The sequence below is a fragment of the Scyliorhinus canicula genome, chromosome 1 (genome assembly GCF_902713615.1).
Source record: "Scyliorhinus canicula chromosome 1, sScyCan1.1, whole genome shotgun sequence".
Taxonomy (NCBI): Eukaryota; Metazoa; Chordata; class Chondrichthyes; order Carcharhiniformes; family Scyliorhinidae; genus Scyliorhinus; species Scyliorhinus canicula.
The window spans coordinates 311328411-311347328 of NC_052146.1; the positions used below are offsets into that span (position 1 = coordinate 311328411).

The following is an 18918-nucleotide window of genomic DNA, read 5'->3' on the forward strand; positions in this document are numbered from 1 at the left end:
TCACACTTGTCACCTTTTTTGCTCTGCCTGAGGGTGATATTGTTCTCTTATTTTTGTTCTCTATTTCCCCTTCAGTCATTAAACCTTCTAAGCTCACATTCTGGTTCCCACTCCCCTGCCATACTAGTTTCAATCCTCCAGAGTGAATCTAGCAAACCTCGCAGCCAGGATATTGGTGCCCCTCCCGTTTAGATGCAACACGTCCTTCTTGTACAGATCCCACCTGCCCCGGAAGAGATCCCAATGGCCCAGAAATCTGAAAGCCTCCCTCCTACACCACCAGTTTAGACACGTGTTTAGCTGCACTATCCTATTTCCACCCTCACTGGTACCTGGCACAGGGAGTAATCCTGAGATAACAACCCGAGATGTCCTGCTTTTTAGTTTACTGCCTAATTCCCTGAACTCCTTCTGCAGGACCTCATCACTCTTCCTGCCTATGTCGTTAGTACCTATGTGTACTACGACCTCTGGCTGTTCACCCTCCCCGTTTAAGATGTCCTGTGTTCGTTCAGAGGCATCCTTGACCCTGGCACCAGGGATGCAACACACCATCCTGGAGTCTCTTTCACGTGCTGCTCCAATCAAACCACGCAGTCTGTGAAGAGCTGCCATTGGTTGCACTTGTTGCAGATGTAGTCAACCGGAACGCTGGAAGTGTCACAGATATGCCACATCTCACAGTTGGAACACTGCAGCCCGCTGAGTGAAATTTAAGCACTAGTTAGTTAATATAAAATAATACTTGAATTATTGTTAGATTGAGTTACAATTAACTATACGGCCCAGACACTAGGGCCGGGATTCTCCCCTACCCGGCGGGGCGGGGGGTCCTGGCGTGATGGAGTGGCGTGAACCACTCCGGCGTCGGCCGCCCCAAAGGTGTGGAAGTCTCTGCACCTTTAGGGGCCAATCCCTCACATTGAGGGGCTAGGCCCGCGCCGGAGTGGTCCGCTGGCTGGCGTGAACGGCCATTGGCGCCACTCCAGCCGGGTCGAAAGGACTTATCCGGCCGGCGTAAGTCCGCGCATGCACCGGAGCGTCAGCGGCTGTTGATGCCATCCCGGTGCATGAGCAGGGGTGGGGGTCACTTCCGCCTCCGACAGGGTGAAAACCACGGCCAAGGTGGAAGAAAAAAAGTGCCCCCACGGCACAGGCCCGCCCGCCATTCGGTGGGCCCCGATGGCGGCCAGGCCACCGTGGGGACACCCCTGGGGTCAGATCGCCCTGCGCCCCCCCCCCCCCACCCCCCGGACCCCGGCGCCCACCTGCGCCGCCAATCCCGCCAGTCAGGCAGATGTTTTAATTCCCGCCGGTGGGAGAGGCTTGTCAGCGGCGGGACTTCAGCCCATCGCGAGCGGAGAATTCGGGACATGGTGGGGGCGGGATTGACGCCGGCCCCGGGCGATTCTCCGACCCGGCGGGGGGTCGGATAATCCCACCCTAGATTTTTACTGTAAAATTAAATGTAAAATACTAATCTCTGCTATCAGGTTTAGTTACTCCATTACCTAGTTTATTGGTAAGTTTTAATTAGATTTTTTTTCGATATTTTTTCCCCATTTTTTTTCAAGTACAGAGGCAGTGCTGATGTTTTAGGGCAGTACGGAGGCAGGGCTGATGTTCCAGTGCAGTACGGAGGCAGGGCTGATGTTCCAGTGCAGTACAGAGGCAGTGCTGATGTTTTAGGGCAGTACAGAGGCAGTGCTGATGTTCCAGTGCAGTACAGAGGGAGAGCTGATGTTCCAGTGCAGTACAGAGGCAGTGCTGATGTTCCAGTGCAGTACAGAGGGAGAGCTGATGTTCCAGTGCAGTACAGAGGGAGTGCTGATGTTCCAGTGCAGTACAGAGGGAGAGCTGATGTTCCGTTCCAGTGCAGCACAGAGGGAGAACTGATGTTCCAGTGCAGTACCGAGGGAGAGCTGATGTTCCAGTGCAGCACAGAGGGAGAACTGATGTTCCAGTGCAGTACAGAGGCAGTGCTGATGTTCCAGTGCAGTACAGAGGCAGTGCTGATGTTTTAGGGCAGTGCAGAGGGAGAGCTGATGTTTTAGGGCAGTACAGAATTAGAGCTGATGTTCCAGTGCAGTACAGAGGCAGTGCTGATGTTCCAGTGCAGTACAGAGGCAGTGCTGATGTTTTAGGGCAGTACAGAGGCAGTGCTGATGTTCCAGTGCAGTACAGAGGGAGTGCTGATGTTACAGTGCAGTACAGAGGCAGTGCTGATGTTCCAGTGCAGTACAGAGGGAGAGCTGATGTTCCAGTGCAGTACAGAGGCAGTGCTGATGTTCCAGTGCAGTACAGAGGCAGTGCTGATGTTCCAGTGCAGTACAGAGGCAGTGCTGATGTTCCAGTGCAGTACAGAGGCAGTGCTGATGTTTTAGGGCAGTACAGAGGCAGTGCTGATGTTCCAGTACAGTACAGAGGCAGTGCTGATGTTCCAGTGCAGTACAGAGGCAGTGCTGATGTTCCAGTGCAGTACAGAGGCAGTGCTGATGTTTTAGGGCAGTACAGAGGGAGAGCTGATGTTCCAGTGCAGTACAGAGGCAGTGCTGATGTTCCAGTGCAGTACAGAGGGAGAGCTGATGTTCCAGTGCAGTACAGAGGCAGTGCTGATGTTTTAGGGAAGTACAGAGGGAGAGCTGATGTTCCAGTGCAGTACAGAGGTAGTGCTGATGTTCCAGTGCAGTACAGAGGTAGTGCTGATGTTCCAGTGCAGTACAGAGGCAGTGCTGATGTTTTAGGGCAGTACAGAGGGAGAGCTGATGTTCCAGTGCAGTACAGAGGCAGTGCTGATGTTCCAGTGCAGTACAGAGGGAGAGCTGATGTTCCAGTGCAGTACAGAGGGAGAGCTGATGTTCCAGTGCAGTACAGAGGCAGTGCTGATGTTCCAGTGCAGTACAGAGGCAGTGCTGATGTTCCAGTGCAGCACAGAGGCAGTGCTGATGTTTTAGGGCAGTACAGAGTCAGTGCTGATGTTCCAGTGCAGTACAGAGGCAGTGCTGATGTTCCAGTGCAGTACAGAGGCAGTGCTGATGTTCCAGTGCAGTACAGAGGCAGTGCTGATGTTCCAGTGCAGTACAGAGGGAGAGCTGATGTTTTAGTGCAGTACAGAGGCAGTGCTGATGTTCCAGTGCAGTACAGAGGGAGTGCTGATGTTCCAGTGCAGCACAGAGGCAGTGCTGATGTTTTAGGGCAGTACAGAGGCAGTGCTGATGTTCCAGTGCAGTACAGAGGCAGTGCTGATGTTTTAGGGCAGCACAGAGGGAGAGCTGATGTTTTAGGGCAGTACAGAGGCAGTGCTGATGTTCCAGTGCAGTACAGAGGCAGTGCTGATGTTTTAGGGCAGTACAGAGGCAGTGCTGATGTTCCAGTGCAGCACAGAGGCAGTGCTGATGTTTTAGGGCAGTACAGAGTCAGTGCTGATGTTCCAGTGCAGTACAGAGGCAGTGCTGATGTTCCAGTGCAGTACAGAGGCAGTGCTGATGTTCCAGTGCAGTACAGAGGCAGTGCTGATGTTCCAGTGCAGTACAGAGGGAGAGCTGATGTTTTAGTGCAGTACAGAGGCAGTGCTGATGTTCCAGTGCAGTACAGAGGGAGTGCTGATGTTCCAGTGCAGTACAGAGGCAGTGCTGATGTTCCAGTGCAGCACAGAGGCAGTGCTGATGTTTTAGGGCAGTACAGAGGCAGTGCTGATGTTCCAGTGCAGTACAGAGGCAGTGCTGATGTTTTAGGGCAGCACAGAGGGAGAGCTGATGTTTTAGGGCAGTACAGAGGCAGTGCTGATGTTCCAGTGCAGTACAGAGGCAGTGCTGATGTTTTAGGGCAGTACAGAGGCAGTGCTGATGTTCCAGTGCAGTACAGAGGGAGAGCTGATGTTCCAGTGCAGCACAGAGGGAGAGCTGATGTTCCAGTGCAGTACAGAGGCAGTGCTGATGTTCCAGTGCAGTACAGAGGCAGTGCTGATGTTTTAGGGCAGTACAGAGGCAGTGCTGATGTTCCAGTACAGTACAGAGGCAGTGCTGATGTTCCAGTGCAGTACAGAGGGAGTGCTGATGTTCCAGTGCAGTACAGAGGCAGTGCTGATGTTCCAGTGCAGCACAGAGGGAGAGCTGATGTTCCAGTGCAGTACAGAGGCAGTGCTGGTGTTCCAGTGCAGTACAGAGGGAGAGCTGATGTTCCAGTGCAGCACAGAGGGAGAGCTGATGTTTTCGGGCAGTACAGAGGCAGTGCTGATGTTTTCGGGCAGTACAGAGGCAGTGCTGATGTTTTCGGGCAGTACAGAGGCAGAGCTGATGTTCCAGTGCAGTACAGAGGGAGAGCTGATGTTCCAGTGCAGTACAGAGGCAGTGCTGATGTTCCAGTGCAGTACAGAGGCAGTGCTGATGTTCCAGTGCAGTACAGAGGCAGTGCTGATGTTCCAGTGCAGTACAGAGGCAGTGCTGATGTTCCAGTGCAGCACAGAGGCAGTGCTGATGTTCCAGTGCAGCACAGAGGCAGTGCTGATGTTCCAGTGCAGCACAGAGGCAGTGCTGATGTTCCAGTGCAGTACAGAGGCAGTGCTGATGTTCCAGTGCAGTACAGAGGGAGTGCTGATGTTCCAGTGCAGTACAGAGGCAGTGCTGATGTTCCAGTGCAGTACAGAGGCAGTGCTGATGTTCCAGTGCAGTACAGAGGCAGTGCTGATGTTCCAGTGCAGTACAGAGGCAGTGCTGATGTTCCAGTGCAGTACAGAGGCAGTGCTGATGTTTTAGGGCAGCACAGAGGCAGTGCTGATGTTCCAGTGCAGTACAGAGGCAGTGCTGATGTTTTAGGGCAGTACAGAGGGAGAGTGCTGATGTTCCAGTGCAGTACAGAGGCAGTGCTGATGTTTTAGGGCAGCACAGAGGCAGTGCTGATGTTCCAGTGCAGTACAGAGGCAGTGCTGATGTTCCAGTGCAGTACAGAGGCAGTGCTGATGTTCCAGTGCAGTACAGAGGCAGTGCTGATGTTTTAGGGCAGTACAGAGGGAGTGCTGATGTTCCAGTGCAGTACAGAGGCAGTGCTGATGTTCCAGTGCAGTACAGAGGGAGAGCTGATGTTTTAGGGCAGTACAGAGGGAGAGCTGATGTTTTAGGGCAGTACAGAGGCAGTGCTGATGTTCCAGTGCAGTACAGAGGGAGTGCTGATGTTTTAGGGCAGTACAGAGGGAGTGCTGATGTTTTAGGGAAGTACAGAGGCAGTGCTGATGTTTTAGGGCAGTACAGAGGCAGTGCTGCACTGTCAAAGGTTGTGTCTTGGATGAACTTGAGCTGGTGTAAGCACAGGACTTTGGAAGTGGGAATGGGACAGGATGATTAGAGAATAGTTGGGATTTTCGCCTGATGCTCCTGGAAGTGCGGACTGATGCCAAGAAAAAATTAGCTTCAAAAATCTTTGAATGTTGCTGCTGGTTGATTGTCACACCTGAGGCTCAATGTGGCTGAACTGTCTTCACAACATCTAAAATATCGCTGCAACAGGTCATGATACCAACCTTGGCCAAAACCCTCAGCGCTTCCTTGTGCCATATCCCTCTATACCCATCCTATCCTGTATTTGCCAAGATGCCTTTTGAACGCCGTTAATGTATCTGCTTCCACACCCTCCCCTGGCAGCGTGTTCCAGGCACTCACCACCCTCTGTATAAAAAACCTGCCTCACACATCTCCTCTAAACTTTGCCCCACGGGCCTTAAACCTCTGCCCCCTGGTGACTGACCCCTCCACCCTGGGAAAGAGTGCCTGCCCATCCACTCTATCCATGCCCCTCATAATCTTGTAGACTTCTATCAGGTCACCCCTCAGCCATTCTAATGAAACCACACTGAGTCTATTCAGCCTCTCCACATAGCTAACACCCTCCAGACCAGGCAGCATCCTGGTAAACCTCCTCTGCACCCTCTCCAAAGCCTCCACATCCTTCTGGTAGTGTGGCGACCAGAATTGTGCGCAATATTCCAAGTGTGGCCTGACCGATGCCAAGCCAGTTTTACTCGATGCCCCGCCCCATGAAGACAAGCATTCCGTATGCTTTCCTCACTACCTTGTCTACTTGTAGAATCATAGAATCGTAGAATCATAGAATTTACAGTTCAGAAGGAGGCCATTCGGCCCATCAAGTCTGCACCCACCCTTACGAACAGCACCCTACTGAAGCCCTATCCCGTAACCCAGTAACCCCGACTTAACATTTTTTGGACACTACGGGCAATTTAGCATGGCCAATCCACACAACCCGCACATCTTTGGGCTGTGGGAGGAATCCGGAGCACCCGGAGGAAACCCACGCACACACGGGGAGGACGTGCAGACTCCTCACAGACAGTGACCCAGCCGGGAATAGAACCTGGGACCCTGGAGCTGTGAAGCAACTATGCTCACCGCTATGCTACCATGTTGCCATTTTCAAAGATCTGTGGACCTGCGCGCCCAGATCTCTCTGCCTTTCTATATTCCTGAGAGTTTTGCCGTTTACGGTATATTTTGCCTCTATGTTAGATTCACCAAAATACATTACCTCACCTTCGTCCGTATTAAACTGCATTTGCCATTTCTCTGCCCAAGTCTCCAACCTATCCATGTCCTGATGTTTCCTTTGACAATCTTCAACACTATCTGCAACTCCGACAACGTTGGTGTCATGAAATGAAAATTGCTTATTGTCACAAGTAGGCTTCAAATGAAGTTACTGTGAAAAGCCCCTAGTCGCCACATTCCGGTGCCTGTTCGGGGAGGCTGGTACGGGAATTGAGCTGTGCTGCTGGCCTGCCTTGGTTTGCTTTCAAAGCCAGCGATTTAGCCCAGTGTGCTAAACCAGCCCCTTATCTGCAAACTTACTAATCAGACCAGCTACATTTTCCTCCAAATCGTTTATGTACACCACAAACAACAGAGGCCCCAGCACAGATACCTGGGAAACACCACTAGTCACAACCTTCCATTCAGAAAAACACCCTTCTACTGCTACCTTTGCCTTTTGTGACCGAGTCAGCTCTGTATCCATCTTACCCCCTCACCTCTGATCCCGTGTGACTTCACCTTTTGTACCAGTCTGCCATGAGGCACCTTGTCAAAGGCTTTACTGAAGTCCATATAAACAACATCCCTCCCCTCAGCAATCATCTTTGTCACCTCCTCAAAAAACTCAGTCAAGTTAGTGAGACACGACTTCCCCTTCACAAAACCATGCTGTCTGTCGCTAATGAGTCCATTAAATGGGTGTAAATCTGTCCTTGAGAATTCTCTCTAATAATTTACCTCCTACCGACGTGAGGCTCACCGGCCTATAGCTTCCAGGTTTATCCCTGCTACCTTTCTTAAACAGCGGTACCACATTAGCTATTCTCCAGCCCTCTGGGATCTCACCTGTAGCCAATGAGGATACAAATATGTCAGTCAAGGCCCCAGCAATTTCCTCCCTTGCTCCCCTCAGTATTCTGGGGGCAATCCCATCTGGCCCAGGAGACATGTAAACCTTAATATATTTTAAAAGACCCAGTATTTCCTCCTTTTCGATGTCAACATGACCCAGACTGTCCGCACACCCTACCCAAGAATCATCTTCCATAAAGTCCCTTCGTTTAATGATCACTGATGCAAAGTATTCATTTAGTACCTCACCCATTTCCTTTGGCTCAACACAGAGATTCCCCCCATTGTCCTTAAGTGGTCCAATCCTTTCCCTGGACACCCTCTTGCTTTTTACATATCAATAATATTGGGCAGACGGTAGCATAGTGGTTAGCTTCCTGTAAGTTTCAATAAGATCCCCCCTCATCCTTCTAAACTCCAATGAGTACAGACCCAGAGTCCTCAACCGTTCCTCATATGACAAGCTCTTCATTCCAGGGATCATTCTTGTGAACCTCCTCTGGACCCTTTCCAAGGCCCCAGCACATCCTTCCTTAGATACGGGGCCCAAACCTGCTCACAATACTCCAAATGGGGTCTGACCAGAGCCTTATACAGCCTCAGAAGTACATCCCTGGTCTTGCATTCTAACCCCCTCGACATGAATGCTAACATTGCATTTGCCTTCCTAACTGCCGACTGAACCTGCACATTAACTTTAAGAGAATCATGAACAATGTCTTCCAATTCACTTGATGCTTTTGATTTCCTAAGCATTTCCCCATTTAGAAAATAGTCTATGCCTCCATTTTTCCTTCAAAAGTATGTAACCTCACACTTTACCACACTGTATTCCATCTGCCACTTCTTTGCCCACTCTCCTAGCCTGTCCAAGTCCTTCTGCAGCCCCCAGCTTCCTCAATCTGTCCCTCTACAGATCTTTGTATCATCTGCAAACTGAGCAACAGTGCCTTCAGTACTTTCCTCCAGATCATTAATGTATATTGTGTAGGGCAGCACGCGGCACAGTGGTTAGCACTGCTGCCTACAGCGCTAAGAAGCCGGGTTCGAATCCCGGCCCTGGGTCACTGTCCGTGTGGAGTTTGCACATTCTCCCCGTGTCTGCGTGGGTTTCACCCCCACAACCCAAAGATGTGCAGGTTAGGTGGATTGGCCACGCTAAATTACCTCTTAATTGGAAAAAAAAAATAATTGGGTACTCTAAATTTATTTTCAAAAAATAAATGTATATTGTGAAAAGTATATTGTGGAAAGTCGGTCCCAGCACCGACCCCTGAGGTACACCACTAGTCACCGGCTTCCATGCTGAAAAATACTCCTTTATCCCCACTCTCTGCCTTCTGCCAGTCAGCCAATCCTCAATCCATACCAGGATCTTACCCTGAACACCATGGGCTCTTAACTTATTTCACAGCTTGTACAGCACCTTGTGGAAATCTGCATAAATTATGTCCACTGGTTCTCCTTTGTCTAACTTCCTTGTTACCTCCTCAAATAACTCCAACAGATTTGTCAGACATGACCTCCCTTTGACGAAGCCGTGCTGACTCAGCCCTATTTTACCATGCACTTCCAAATACTCCGCAATCTCATCTTTAATAATGGAATCTAAAATCTTACCAATGACCGAAGTCAGGCTAACCGGCCTATAATTTCCCATCTTCTGCTTCCCTCCCTTCTTACACAGCGGTATTACATTAGCCACTTTCCAGTCCTCTGGAACCCTTCCTGCCTCCAGTGATTCCGGAAAGATCATCACCAATGCCTCCGCAATCTCCTCAGCTATCTCTTTTAGAACCCTGGGGTGTAGTCCATCCGGTCCAGGTGACTTATCCACCTTCAGACCTTTCAGTTTCCCCAGAACCTTCTCCTTAGTAATGGCCACTGCATTCACCTCTTGTTACAGCATGGCAATTCAGACCATCTGGGTGATGATGGTTGGCACGATCCCCCTCCCATCTTGATCAATGTTCGAGTTTTCTTCCAATGACTTCAAATAATTGCAATTAATTAATAAAAATAATCTTTATCATCACAAGTAGGCTTACATTAATACTGCAATGAAGTTACTGTGAAAATCCCCTAGTCTCCACATTCTGGCACCTGTTCGGGTACACGGAGGGAGAATTCAGAATGTCCAAATTACCCGACAGCACGTCTTTCGAGACTTGTGGGAGGAAACCGGAGCACCCGGAGGAAATCCAGGCAGACACGGGGAGAACGGGCAGACACTGCGCAGACAGTGACCCAAGCCGGGAATCGAACCCGGGACCCTGACGCTGTGAAGGAACAGTGCTAAACACGGTGCTGCCGCGCCGACTCGTCCGTGACAGTGCAGGTAAGAACTAGTTATTTAAGGATGAAAGAGTGAGGCAATGTGACTGATTGTACAATACTTTCCAATTGGCAGGAGTTAAGACAATTCCAGTCCTGCTTCAGCATCCTGAAGTGCTGAGGATCGACGAGGGAAAGTCAGCCCAGATGCAATGCACCATGGAAGGTCACAGTGTGGGCGACACAACTGTTTACTGGGAACGCCTGATCCAGGGAGACAAGAAGCGATGGTTGCTGACTCATTCCGTGTATAACTACGTCACCAGGTCTCACCGAGTCGCTGATCATATAAATCCATCCAGGGACCTCGCCAGTAACACGTTCATTCTGACCATCAAAGCAGTGCAGCCCAGTGACGCCGCCATCTATATTTGCAGTGTCTGGGGTTCAGTTTATGGAGCAGGAACGCAGCTGAACGTAACCAGTAAGTAAATGCCAGGTAGCCATAAGAATGTAAGATACGATATAGGAGTAGAATTAGGCCATTTGGCCCATCAAGCCTGCTCCACCATTCAATCATGGCTGACATGTTCCTCCTCCGCATTCTCCTGCCTTCTCCCCATCAGATCTAAGCTCTGCAGTCCGGCCATATCCAGCCGTGAATGGTGGTGGACAATTAAACAACTCACTGGAGGATGAGGCTCCACAAATATCCCCATCCTCAATGATGGAGGAGCCCAGCATAACCCTGATTCCCTTAATAATCAAGATCACCAGATTTGTGCTTGAGGTGCTGTTACCTACAGGGCTACAGACCAAGAGCTGGAAGGTAGAATTAGACAGAATAGTTTTTTCTTCGAAGAAAAGAACTAGGAGCATGAGTCGGCAACTTTGCTTTTCGAGCCTGATCCAACATTCAATACGATCGTGACTGATCTCATCCTGACCTCAACTCCACCATCCTGCCCGTTCTCCAAAACCTTTCAGCCCATTACCAATCAAAAATCTGTCTAACCCCTCCTTAAATTTACTCACTGTCCCAGCATCCACTGCACTCTGGGGTAGCGAATTCCACAGATTCACAATCCTGTGGGAGAAGTAGTAGCCGCTGAACTCTGTTTTAAATTTGCTACCTCTTCTACCCCACAAGAGGAACTATCTGCTCCACATCTACTTTATCTACACTGTTATCGGCCAGGGTTTAGAGAACCCCAATGTGTATCATGGAGTTCACCTGACCCACAATGTTTACTAGATTGTGGTATGGGGAGCACACGGCCCACTCTACAGGTGTGGTACAGCAGACATCAGAAAGTATTTTTTAAAGCAAAACAATGTTTATTCTCTTAACTCAAGTTAACCTTTTTAAAACATACAGTGAACATCTTAGCAACCATCAATTCAAATACAACCCCCAAAGAATATAACACTAAGTAAACCTTTAAGCTTTCCTTTTAACATCCATAAGTCTTAAAAAAAACCTTTAAAACACAAAGATCAGGTTTAAATTCACTATTGAGAGCAGTTATTAGTTTTAAATCACCAAAGGATCGATTTACAGTCTTTAGATTACAGAGAGAGAGACTCATCCCCCTCTGGCTGTGACTGCAGCTATCCAGCTCTGAAAACGAAGCTAAAACACACCCTGCAGCAAACAGCCTAAAACAAAAGTAAAAAGCTGACAGACAGCCCAGCTCCACCCACACTCTGACATCACTGATGAACACTCGTTTCTTAAAGGTAGATTTCTTCAACACCCATTCCTTAAATGTACTCTCACATGACACCGCCCCCCAAGAAAATAAAATCAATCCTCAACTTCAAGATGGTTTCATTTTTTACCTTTTCACTATCCTTTAAGAAATGCACACAGTAAATACACTTTTCATTTCAAAAAACAACACACGGAAACAGGTATAATAATATTGTCTATTTTTTTTCGTTCTTCTTCCTCCAACTGAAATCCTTCTCGATTGAGTCTCTTTGGACAAGAAGGTCTCTGCACGATCCGTCCATTTCTCTACGCCTCGGCATTTCTCTTTAAAGTCAGATACTTTAGTTCAATCTGATCACAGAGTCCCTTGTAATTCTCCAGCACAGGAGCATTGGCTATCACAGCTTTCAGGCAGTCAAATGCCTGTTGAAAGTCCGCTGTCCACTGAAATTTTCGACATTTCATCAGCAAGTCCGTCAGTGGAGCGACCACACTGCTAAAATTCGGGACAAATTTCCGGTAAAATCCACTCATACCAAGAAACCGCATTATTTCCCGTCCTGTCGAGGGTATCGGAAACTCCCCAATAACTTTTGTTTTCACTTCCGTGGGACCATTCGACCCTGTCCGATTGTGTGGCCAAGGAAAGTGACTTGGGCCTTTCCAAATTCATTTTGACTAGGTTTATCACCAAACCCACCTCCTGAAGTCGATCGCATAACTCCATCAGATATTTTAAATGTTCTTTCCATGTCTGGCTGAAAATTACCAGATCGCCGATGTATACCGCACAATTGGGTAATCCTGAAATGACTTTGTTAGTTAGCCGTTGAAATGTGGCTGAGGCGTTTTTCATGTCAAATGGCATAACTTTGAATTGGTACATACCATCTGGAATCACAAAAGCTAAAATCTCCTTCGATCTTTCGGATAAAGATACCTGACAGTAACCTTTAAGTAAATCCAATTTGGAAATAAAAGCTGATTGTCCCACTTTCGCCATGCAATCCTCCAAATGTGGGATAGGATAAGAGTCCGTTCTTGTAACTGTACTAACCTTTCTATAGGCCACACACAACTATTGGGTACCGTCTGGTTTTGGTACCATCACTATGGGTGAGCTCCATTGGCTGCAACCCACTTCAATGATGCCATTTTTCAGCATACTCTCAATCTCTTTGTTAACCTGTGCCAATTTTAAAGGGTTAAGTCAGTGTGGATGTTGTTTGATTGGAACAGTATTTCCCACATCTACATCATGTATAGCCATTTTAGTACTTCCCAATTTATCTCCACAAACTTTCCCATGTGATATCAATAACTCTTTCAGGTCAGTCCGTTTTTTCCCTGGAAGGTAACTCAACAATTTATCCCAATTTTTAAGAACATTCTCATTTTCCAATTTAATTTGAGGTATGTCAAATTCACAGTCATCTGGATTTGGTTCGTCACTTTGAGTTAGAATCATTAAAACCTCCTTTTTCTCTCCTTCCCTTTCAAAGTACCTTTTAAGCATATTCACATGACACACTCGGTGAATCTTCCTCCTATCTGGTATTTTAACCACATAATTCACCTCACTTAGTTTCCTGTCAATCTGATGAGGTCCACAAAATCTAGCTTTTAAAGGTTCACCTACCACTGGTAACAACACCAAAACTTTATCTCCACTGGCAAAACTACGAACTTTGGATTTCTTGTCCGCTACCCATTTCATCACATTTTGTGCAACTTTTAAATGTTGTCTAGCCAATTCACCTGCTCTATTTAATTGTTCCCTAAAATTTGACACCTAATCCAATAATGTAAGTTCTGATTTCTCACTCAGCAATTTTTCCATATACAATTTAAGTGGTGATCTTACCTCATGACCAAAAATTAGTTCAGAAGGACTGAATTTGGTTGACTCATTAGGTGCATCCCCAATTGCAAACAGTACGAATGGAATTCCTTTATCCCAATCCTCTGGATAATCATGACAATAAGCCCTCAACATTGTCTTTAATGTCTGATGCCACCTTTCTAATGCTCCCTGCGATTCTGGATGGTACGCAGTTGATTTAAATTGTTTTATTCCTGAGCTATCCATAACTTCTTTGAATAACCTTGAGGTAAAATTGGAACCTTGATCCAATTGTATTTCTGTGGGTAGTCCATATCTAGTAAAGAATTTAAGTAACTCCTCCACAATCTTTTTAGCTGTAACATTACGTACTGGAATGGCCTCTGGAAACTGAGTAGACACATCCATTATCATCAAAAGATATTGATTCCCACTTTTTGTTTTAGGAAGTGGCCGTACGCAATCAATTAGGACCCTTGTAAAAGGTTCCTCAAATGCTGGAATGGGTATTAAGGGCGCTGGTTTTATCACTGATTGAGGTTTCCCTATCACTTGACATATGTGACATGATTGACAACATTTAATTACATCTTTATGTAGTCCAGGCCAATAAAAATGTTGTCCTTCTTCCCAAATGACTTCCCATTGGTACATCATGTGCAACTCGCAACACCTCCTTTCTATACCCTACCGGCAATACTATTTGATGAATTTCTGCCCACTTTTTACCCATCTGCATATGTAAAGTTCTCCATTTTCTCATCAAGACATCACTTTTACGGTAATAACACTCTGGCATACACTCAGATTTCTCTTCCACGTATGCTTCCTGATACATCCGTTTTATTTCTACATCTTACTGTTGTAACTTCGCCAATTTCCCTGAACTAAAAATATCCACCTCATCCTATAGAACATAGAACATTACAGCGCAGTATGGGCCCTTCGGCCCTCGATGTTGCTCCGACCTGTGAAACCATCTGAAGCCTATCTGACCTACACTATTCCATTTTCATCCATATGTCTATCCAGTGACCACTTAAATGCCCTTAAAGTTGGCGAGTCTACTACTGTTGCAGGCAGGGCGTTCCACACCCCTACTACTGTCCGAGTAAAGAAACTGCCTCTGACATCTGTCCTATATCTCTCACCCCTCAATTTAAAGCTATGTCCCCTCGTGTTGGTCATCACCATCCGAGGAAAAAGACTCTCACTGTCCACCCTATCTAACCCTCTGACTATCTTATATGTCTCTATTAAGTCACCTCTCAGCCTTCTCCTCTCTAACGAAAACAACCTCAATTCCCTGAGCCTTTCCTCATAAGACCTTCCCTCCATAACCAGGCAACATCCTAGTAAATCTCCTCTGAACCCTTTCCAAAGCTTCCACATCCTTCCTATAATGTGGTGACCAGAACTGCACGCAGTACTCCAGGTGTGGCCGCACCAGAGTTATGTACAGCTGCAGCATGACCCTGTGGTTCCGAAACTCAATCCCCCTGCTTATAAAGGCTAGCACACCATATGCCTTCTTAACAACCCTATTAACCTGGGTGGCAACTTTCAAGGATTTATGTACCTGGATGCCGAGATCTCTCTGTTCATCTACACTACCAAGAATCTTGCCATTAGCCCAGTACTCTGCATTCCTGTTACTCCTTCCAAAGTGAACCACCTCACACTTTTCCGCATTAAACTCCATCTGCCACCTCTCAGCCCAGCTCTGCAGCTTATCTATGTCCCTCTGTATCCTATAACATCCTTCAGCACTATCCACAACTCCACCGACCTTCGTGTCATCTGCAAATTTACTAACCCATCCTTCTACACCCTCTTCCAGGTCATTTATAAAAATGACAAACAGCAGTGGCCCCAAAACAGATCCTTGCGGTACACCACTAGTAACTGAACTCCAGGATGAACATTTGCCATCAACCACCACCCTCTGTCTTCTTTCAGCTAGCCAATTACTGATCCAAACCGCTAAATCACCTTCAATTCCATACTTCCTTATTTTCCGCAATAGCCTACCGTGGGGAACCTTATCAAACGCCTTACTGAAATCCATATACACCACATCAACAGCTTTACCCTGATCCACCTGTTTGGTCACCTTCTCAAAAAACTCAATAAGGTTTGTGAGACATGACCTACCCTTCACAAAACCGTGTTGAGTATCGCTAATCAACTTGTTCTTTTCAAGATGATTATAAACCCTATCTCTTATAACCTTTTCCAACATTTTACCCACAACCGAAGTAAGGCTCACAGGTCTATAATTACCAGGGTTGTCTCTACTCCCCTTCTTGAACAAGGGGACAACATTTGCTATCCTCTACCTGTTCTTGTTCTATTTCAACCATCTGATCAAAAATAATATCTGATAATTGCACTTCAACTTCATCTTCACTCTCTGATTTCTCCTCTTGTCTTAACCTGTGACTTTGTGACCTTGTTACTACACAATCCGGAAAAATCCCAGGATACTCGTCCTTCAACACTTCAGTTGTCTGATTTTCCACTGGCTTATCAACCATCGTAGGCATCACTCCCACCTGTGATCCAGCTATATCATTACCCAAGATAAACTATATTCCTGGACAAGATTGTTTCTCTATTACTCCTACTACCACTTCACCACTCTTCACTGGACTTTCCAACCTTACCTTATATAATGGAACACTACTCCTCTCACCCTGAATTCCACATATTACCACCTTTTCTGGCAATATTCTTCCTAAACTACATAACTCCTCATCTCTTACCATTAAAGATCGACTAGCTCCCGGATCTCTTAAAATTGTGATTTCTTTACCTGTTCCTCCTGATACACTTGAATAAACTTCACAAGTAAATTCTTTAAAGAGATCTGGCACCTTCTTATCAATCACCTCTTGAACAGGCTGTACAATCGTTTGCACCTCCTTCGCTTCCCTTGGGCTTTCCTTTACCACTTTAACAAACCTCACTGTCTTATCCTGTTTTACCACATCAGCCTTCCCAGTGCTTTTCTTCAACCACCAACACTGTGACTTTACATGGCCCAGTTTATTACAGTGAAAACATTTGAAACTTTTCATTTCTTTTCCACCCTCCTGGATTTCTTTTGTAATCTGAGGTACACCCTCCTTATTATCCCTATCAGATCACCTTTACCTTTCCCACTTGAGTATTCCTCATGTCCCCAGTTTATATCCCTCACAGGCTGAAACTGTGTCGGAAACCAAGCTTTGATTTATGAACTAATTCATAATAATATGCCATTTCTGCTGCTGATCTCGCAGTTTTAACCCTCTGCTCTTCCACATGTGTTCTCCCTACATCAGAAATTGAATTTTTAAACTCTTCCAAAAGTATAATTTCTCTGAGAGCTTGATACCTTTGGTCTATTTTCAAAGCCCTTATCCACCTATCAAAATTACTCTGTTTAATCCTTTCAAATTCTATGTCTGTTTGACCTAATTATTTCCTTAAATTTCTGAACCATTGTCTGTAAGCTTCAGGCACCTAAGATGGATTTTTTCACCTCCTCATATGTCCCAGATACCTCCTCAGGTAGTGATGCAACCACTTCACTAGCCCTACCTACCAGCTTTGTTTGAATCAGGTCTGCCAATTTTAACTGACTGTTATGTTTCATGGCCATTTTCTGAACTTCAAACTCTCCCTCTTGTTCCCTTTCCTTTCTATCTCTTTCCTTTTGTTCTGCTCGAGCTATTCTTTCTTTGTTTCTTTCTTCTCTCTCTTCTTTTTCTTTTTCCCCGATCAGTGCCTCCCTTTCTCTTTCTTTTTTCTCTCATTGCAGATTCAAGCTGCTTTAATTCTTTTTAATGTTCAAGTTGTTTAATCTGCAACTGGATTTCAGTTTTGCCATTTCAAATGAGTCAGACTGTGTCTCAGGCAATTTGAAATGCTTAGCCAACGTCATAATTACCTAATCTTTTCGCATCTTGTCAGGTAATGTTAACTGCAATGTTTTTTCCAAATCTAAAAGTCTGTTTTTTATGCAAACAATATTTATTCCATTAACTCAAGTTAACCTTTTTAAAACATACAGTGAACATCTTAGCAACCATCAATTCAAATACATCTCCCAAGGAATACAACACTAAGTAATCCTTTAAGCTTTCCTTTTAACATCCATAAGTCTTAAAAAAAACCTTTAAAGCACAAAGATCAGGTTTAAATTCACTATTGAGAGCAGTTATTAGTTTTAAATCACCAAGGGATCGATTTACAGTCTTTAGATTACAGGGAGAGAGACTCATACCCCTTCTGGCTGTGACTGCAGCTATCCAGCTCTGAAAACGAAACAACCGCCTCAAACAACAACAGCCTCAAACAAAAGTAAAAAAAGCTGACAGACAGCCCAGCTCCACCCATACTCTGACATCACTGATAAACCCCCATTTCTTAAAGGTACTCTCACACGACATGCCTTTTAATCATCATATTTACATCAATTTGATCTCCCTTCAATCTTCTAAACTGGATAACACTTTAATATTCAGACTGATTGTACTGAAAATGTGTTTGAGAACATTGGAATATTCACACAGCGTTCTTCAGAGTAGTGTCCCACACTCCAACATCCTCGGCTGTTTCATAAGGTTAGAAATGGGGATGTTTCTAGATGATTACATCATGTTCAGTGGTGACTCCTCAGACTCTGAGCCCATTTATGTCGACTCTGGACCCCATGAAGTCTCCTGGCTTCAGTTTAAACATGGGCCCAGAAACTGGCTGCTGATTACCACGTACCAGCCACCATCAGCCGATGAATCAGTCCTTCTCCCTGTTGAACACCTCGTGGCAGCGCGGTAACACAGTGGTTAGCACAGTTGCTTTACACCTCCTGGGTCCCAGGTTCGATTCCCGGCTTGGGTCACTGTCTGCGGAGTCTGCACGTTCTCCCCGTGTCTGCGTGGGTTTCCTCCGGGTGCTCCGGTTTCCTCCCACAGTCCAAAGACGTGCAGGTTAGGTGGATTGGCCATGGTAAATTTCCTTAGTGTCCAAAAAGGTTGGGTTGGGTTACAGGGCTAAGGTGGGCTTCAGTGGGGTGTTCTTTCCAAGGGCCAGTGCAGACTCGATGGGCCAAGTGGACTCCTACTGCACAGTAAATTCTGTGATTCTGTGATCCTGAGAGGAAACCCTGAAAGTAGCAAGGACGCAGAACATGCTCTGGGTGGGGACTTCAATGTCCATCACCAAAGGTGGCTCAGTAGTACAACCAGAGACCGAGCTGGCCGGGTCCTAAAGGGCAATAGCTGCTAGGCTGGGACTGCTGTAGGTGGTGAGGGAACCAACAAGAGGGAAAAACGTACATGAAATGAAATGAAAATCGCTTATTGTCACGAGTAGGCTTCAATGAAGTTACTGTGAAAAGCCCCTAGTCGCCACATTCCGGCGCCTGTCCGGGGAGGCTGGTACGGGAATCGAACCGTGCTGCTGGCCTGCTTGGTCTGCTTTCAAAGCCAGCGATTTAGCCCAGTGAGCTAAACCCGCCCCTCTTGACCCCATCCTCACCAACCTGCCTGCTGCAGGTGTATCTGTCCATGACAATAAGTGACCACCGCACAGTCCTTGTGGAGACAAAGTCCTTTCTTCACATTGAGGATACCCTCCATCGTGTTGTATGGCACTACCACCGTGCGAAACGGGATAGACTTCAAACAGATCTAGCAACTCCAGACTGG

The 18918-nt window shown here is 46.6% G+C and overlaps 1 protein-coding gene across 1 annotated transcript in view; it reads left to right on the top strand.

The window, feature by feature from the left end:
* Positions 1 to 18918, top strand: part of LOC119965751 (extracellular matrix-binding protein ebh-like) — a 155738-nt gene that overhangs the window by 101154 nt on the left and 35666 nt on the right. Inside the window, exon 2 of the mRNA XM_038796578.1 lies at positions 9802 to 10149. Coding sequence (XP_038652506.1) covers positions 9802 to 10149 — 348 coding nt within the window. The remainder of the gene's footprint in view (positions 1 to 9801; positions 10150 to 18918) is intronic.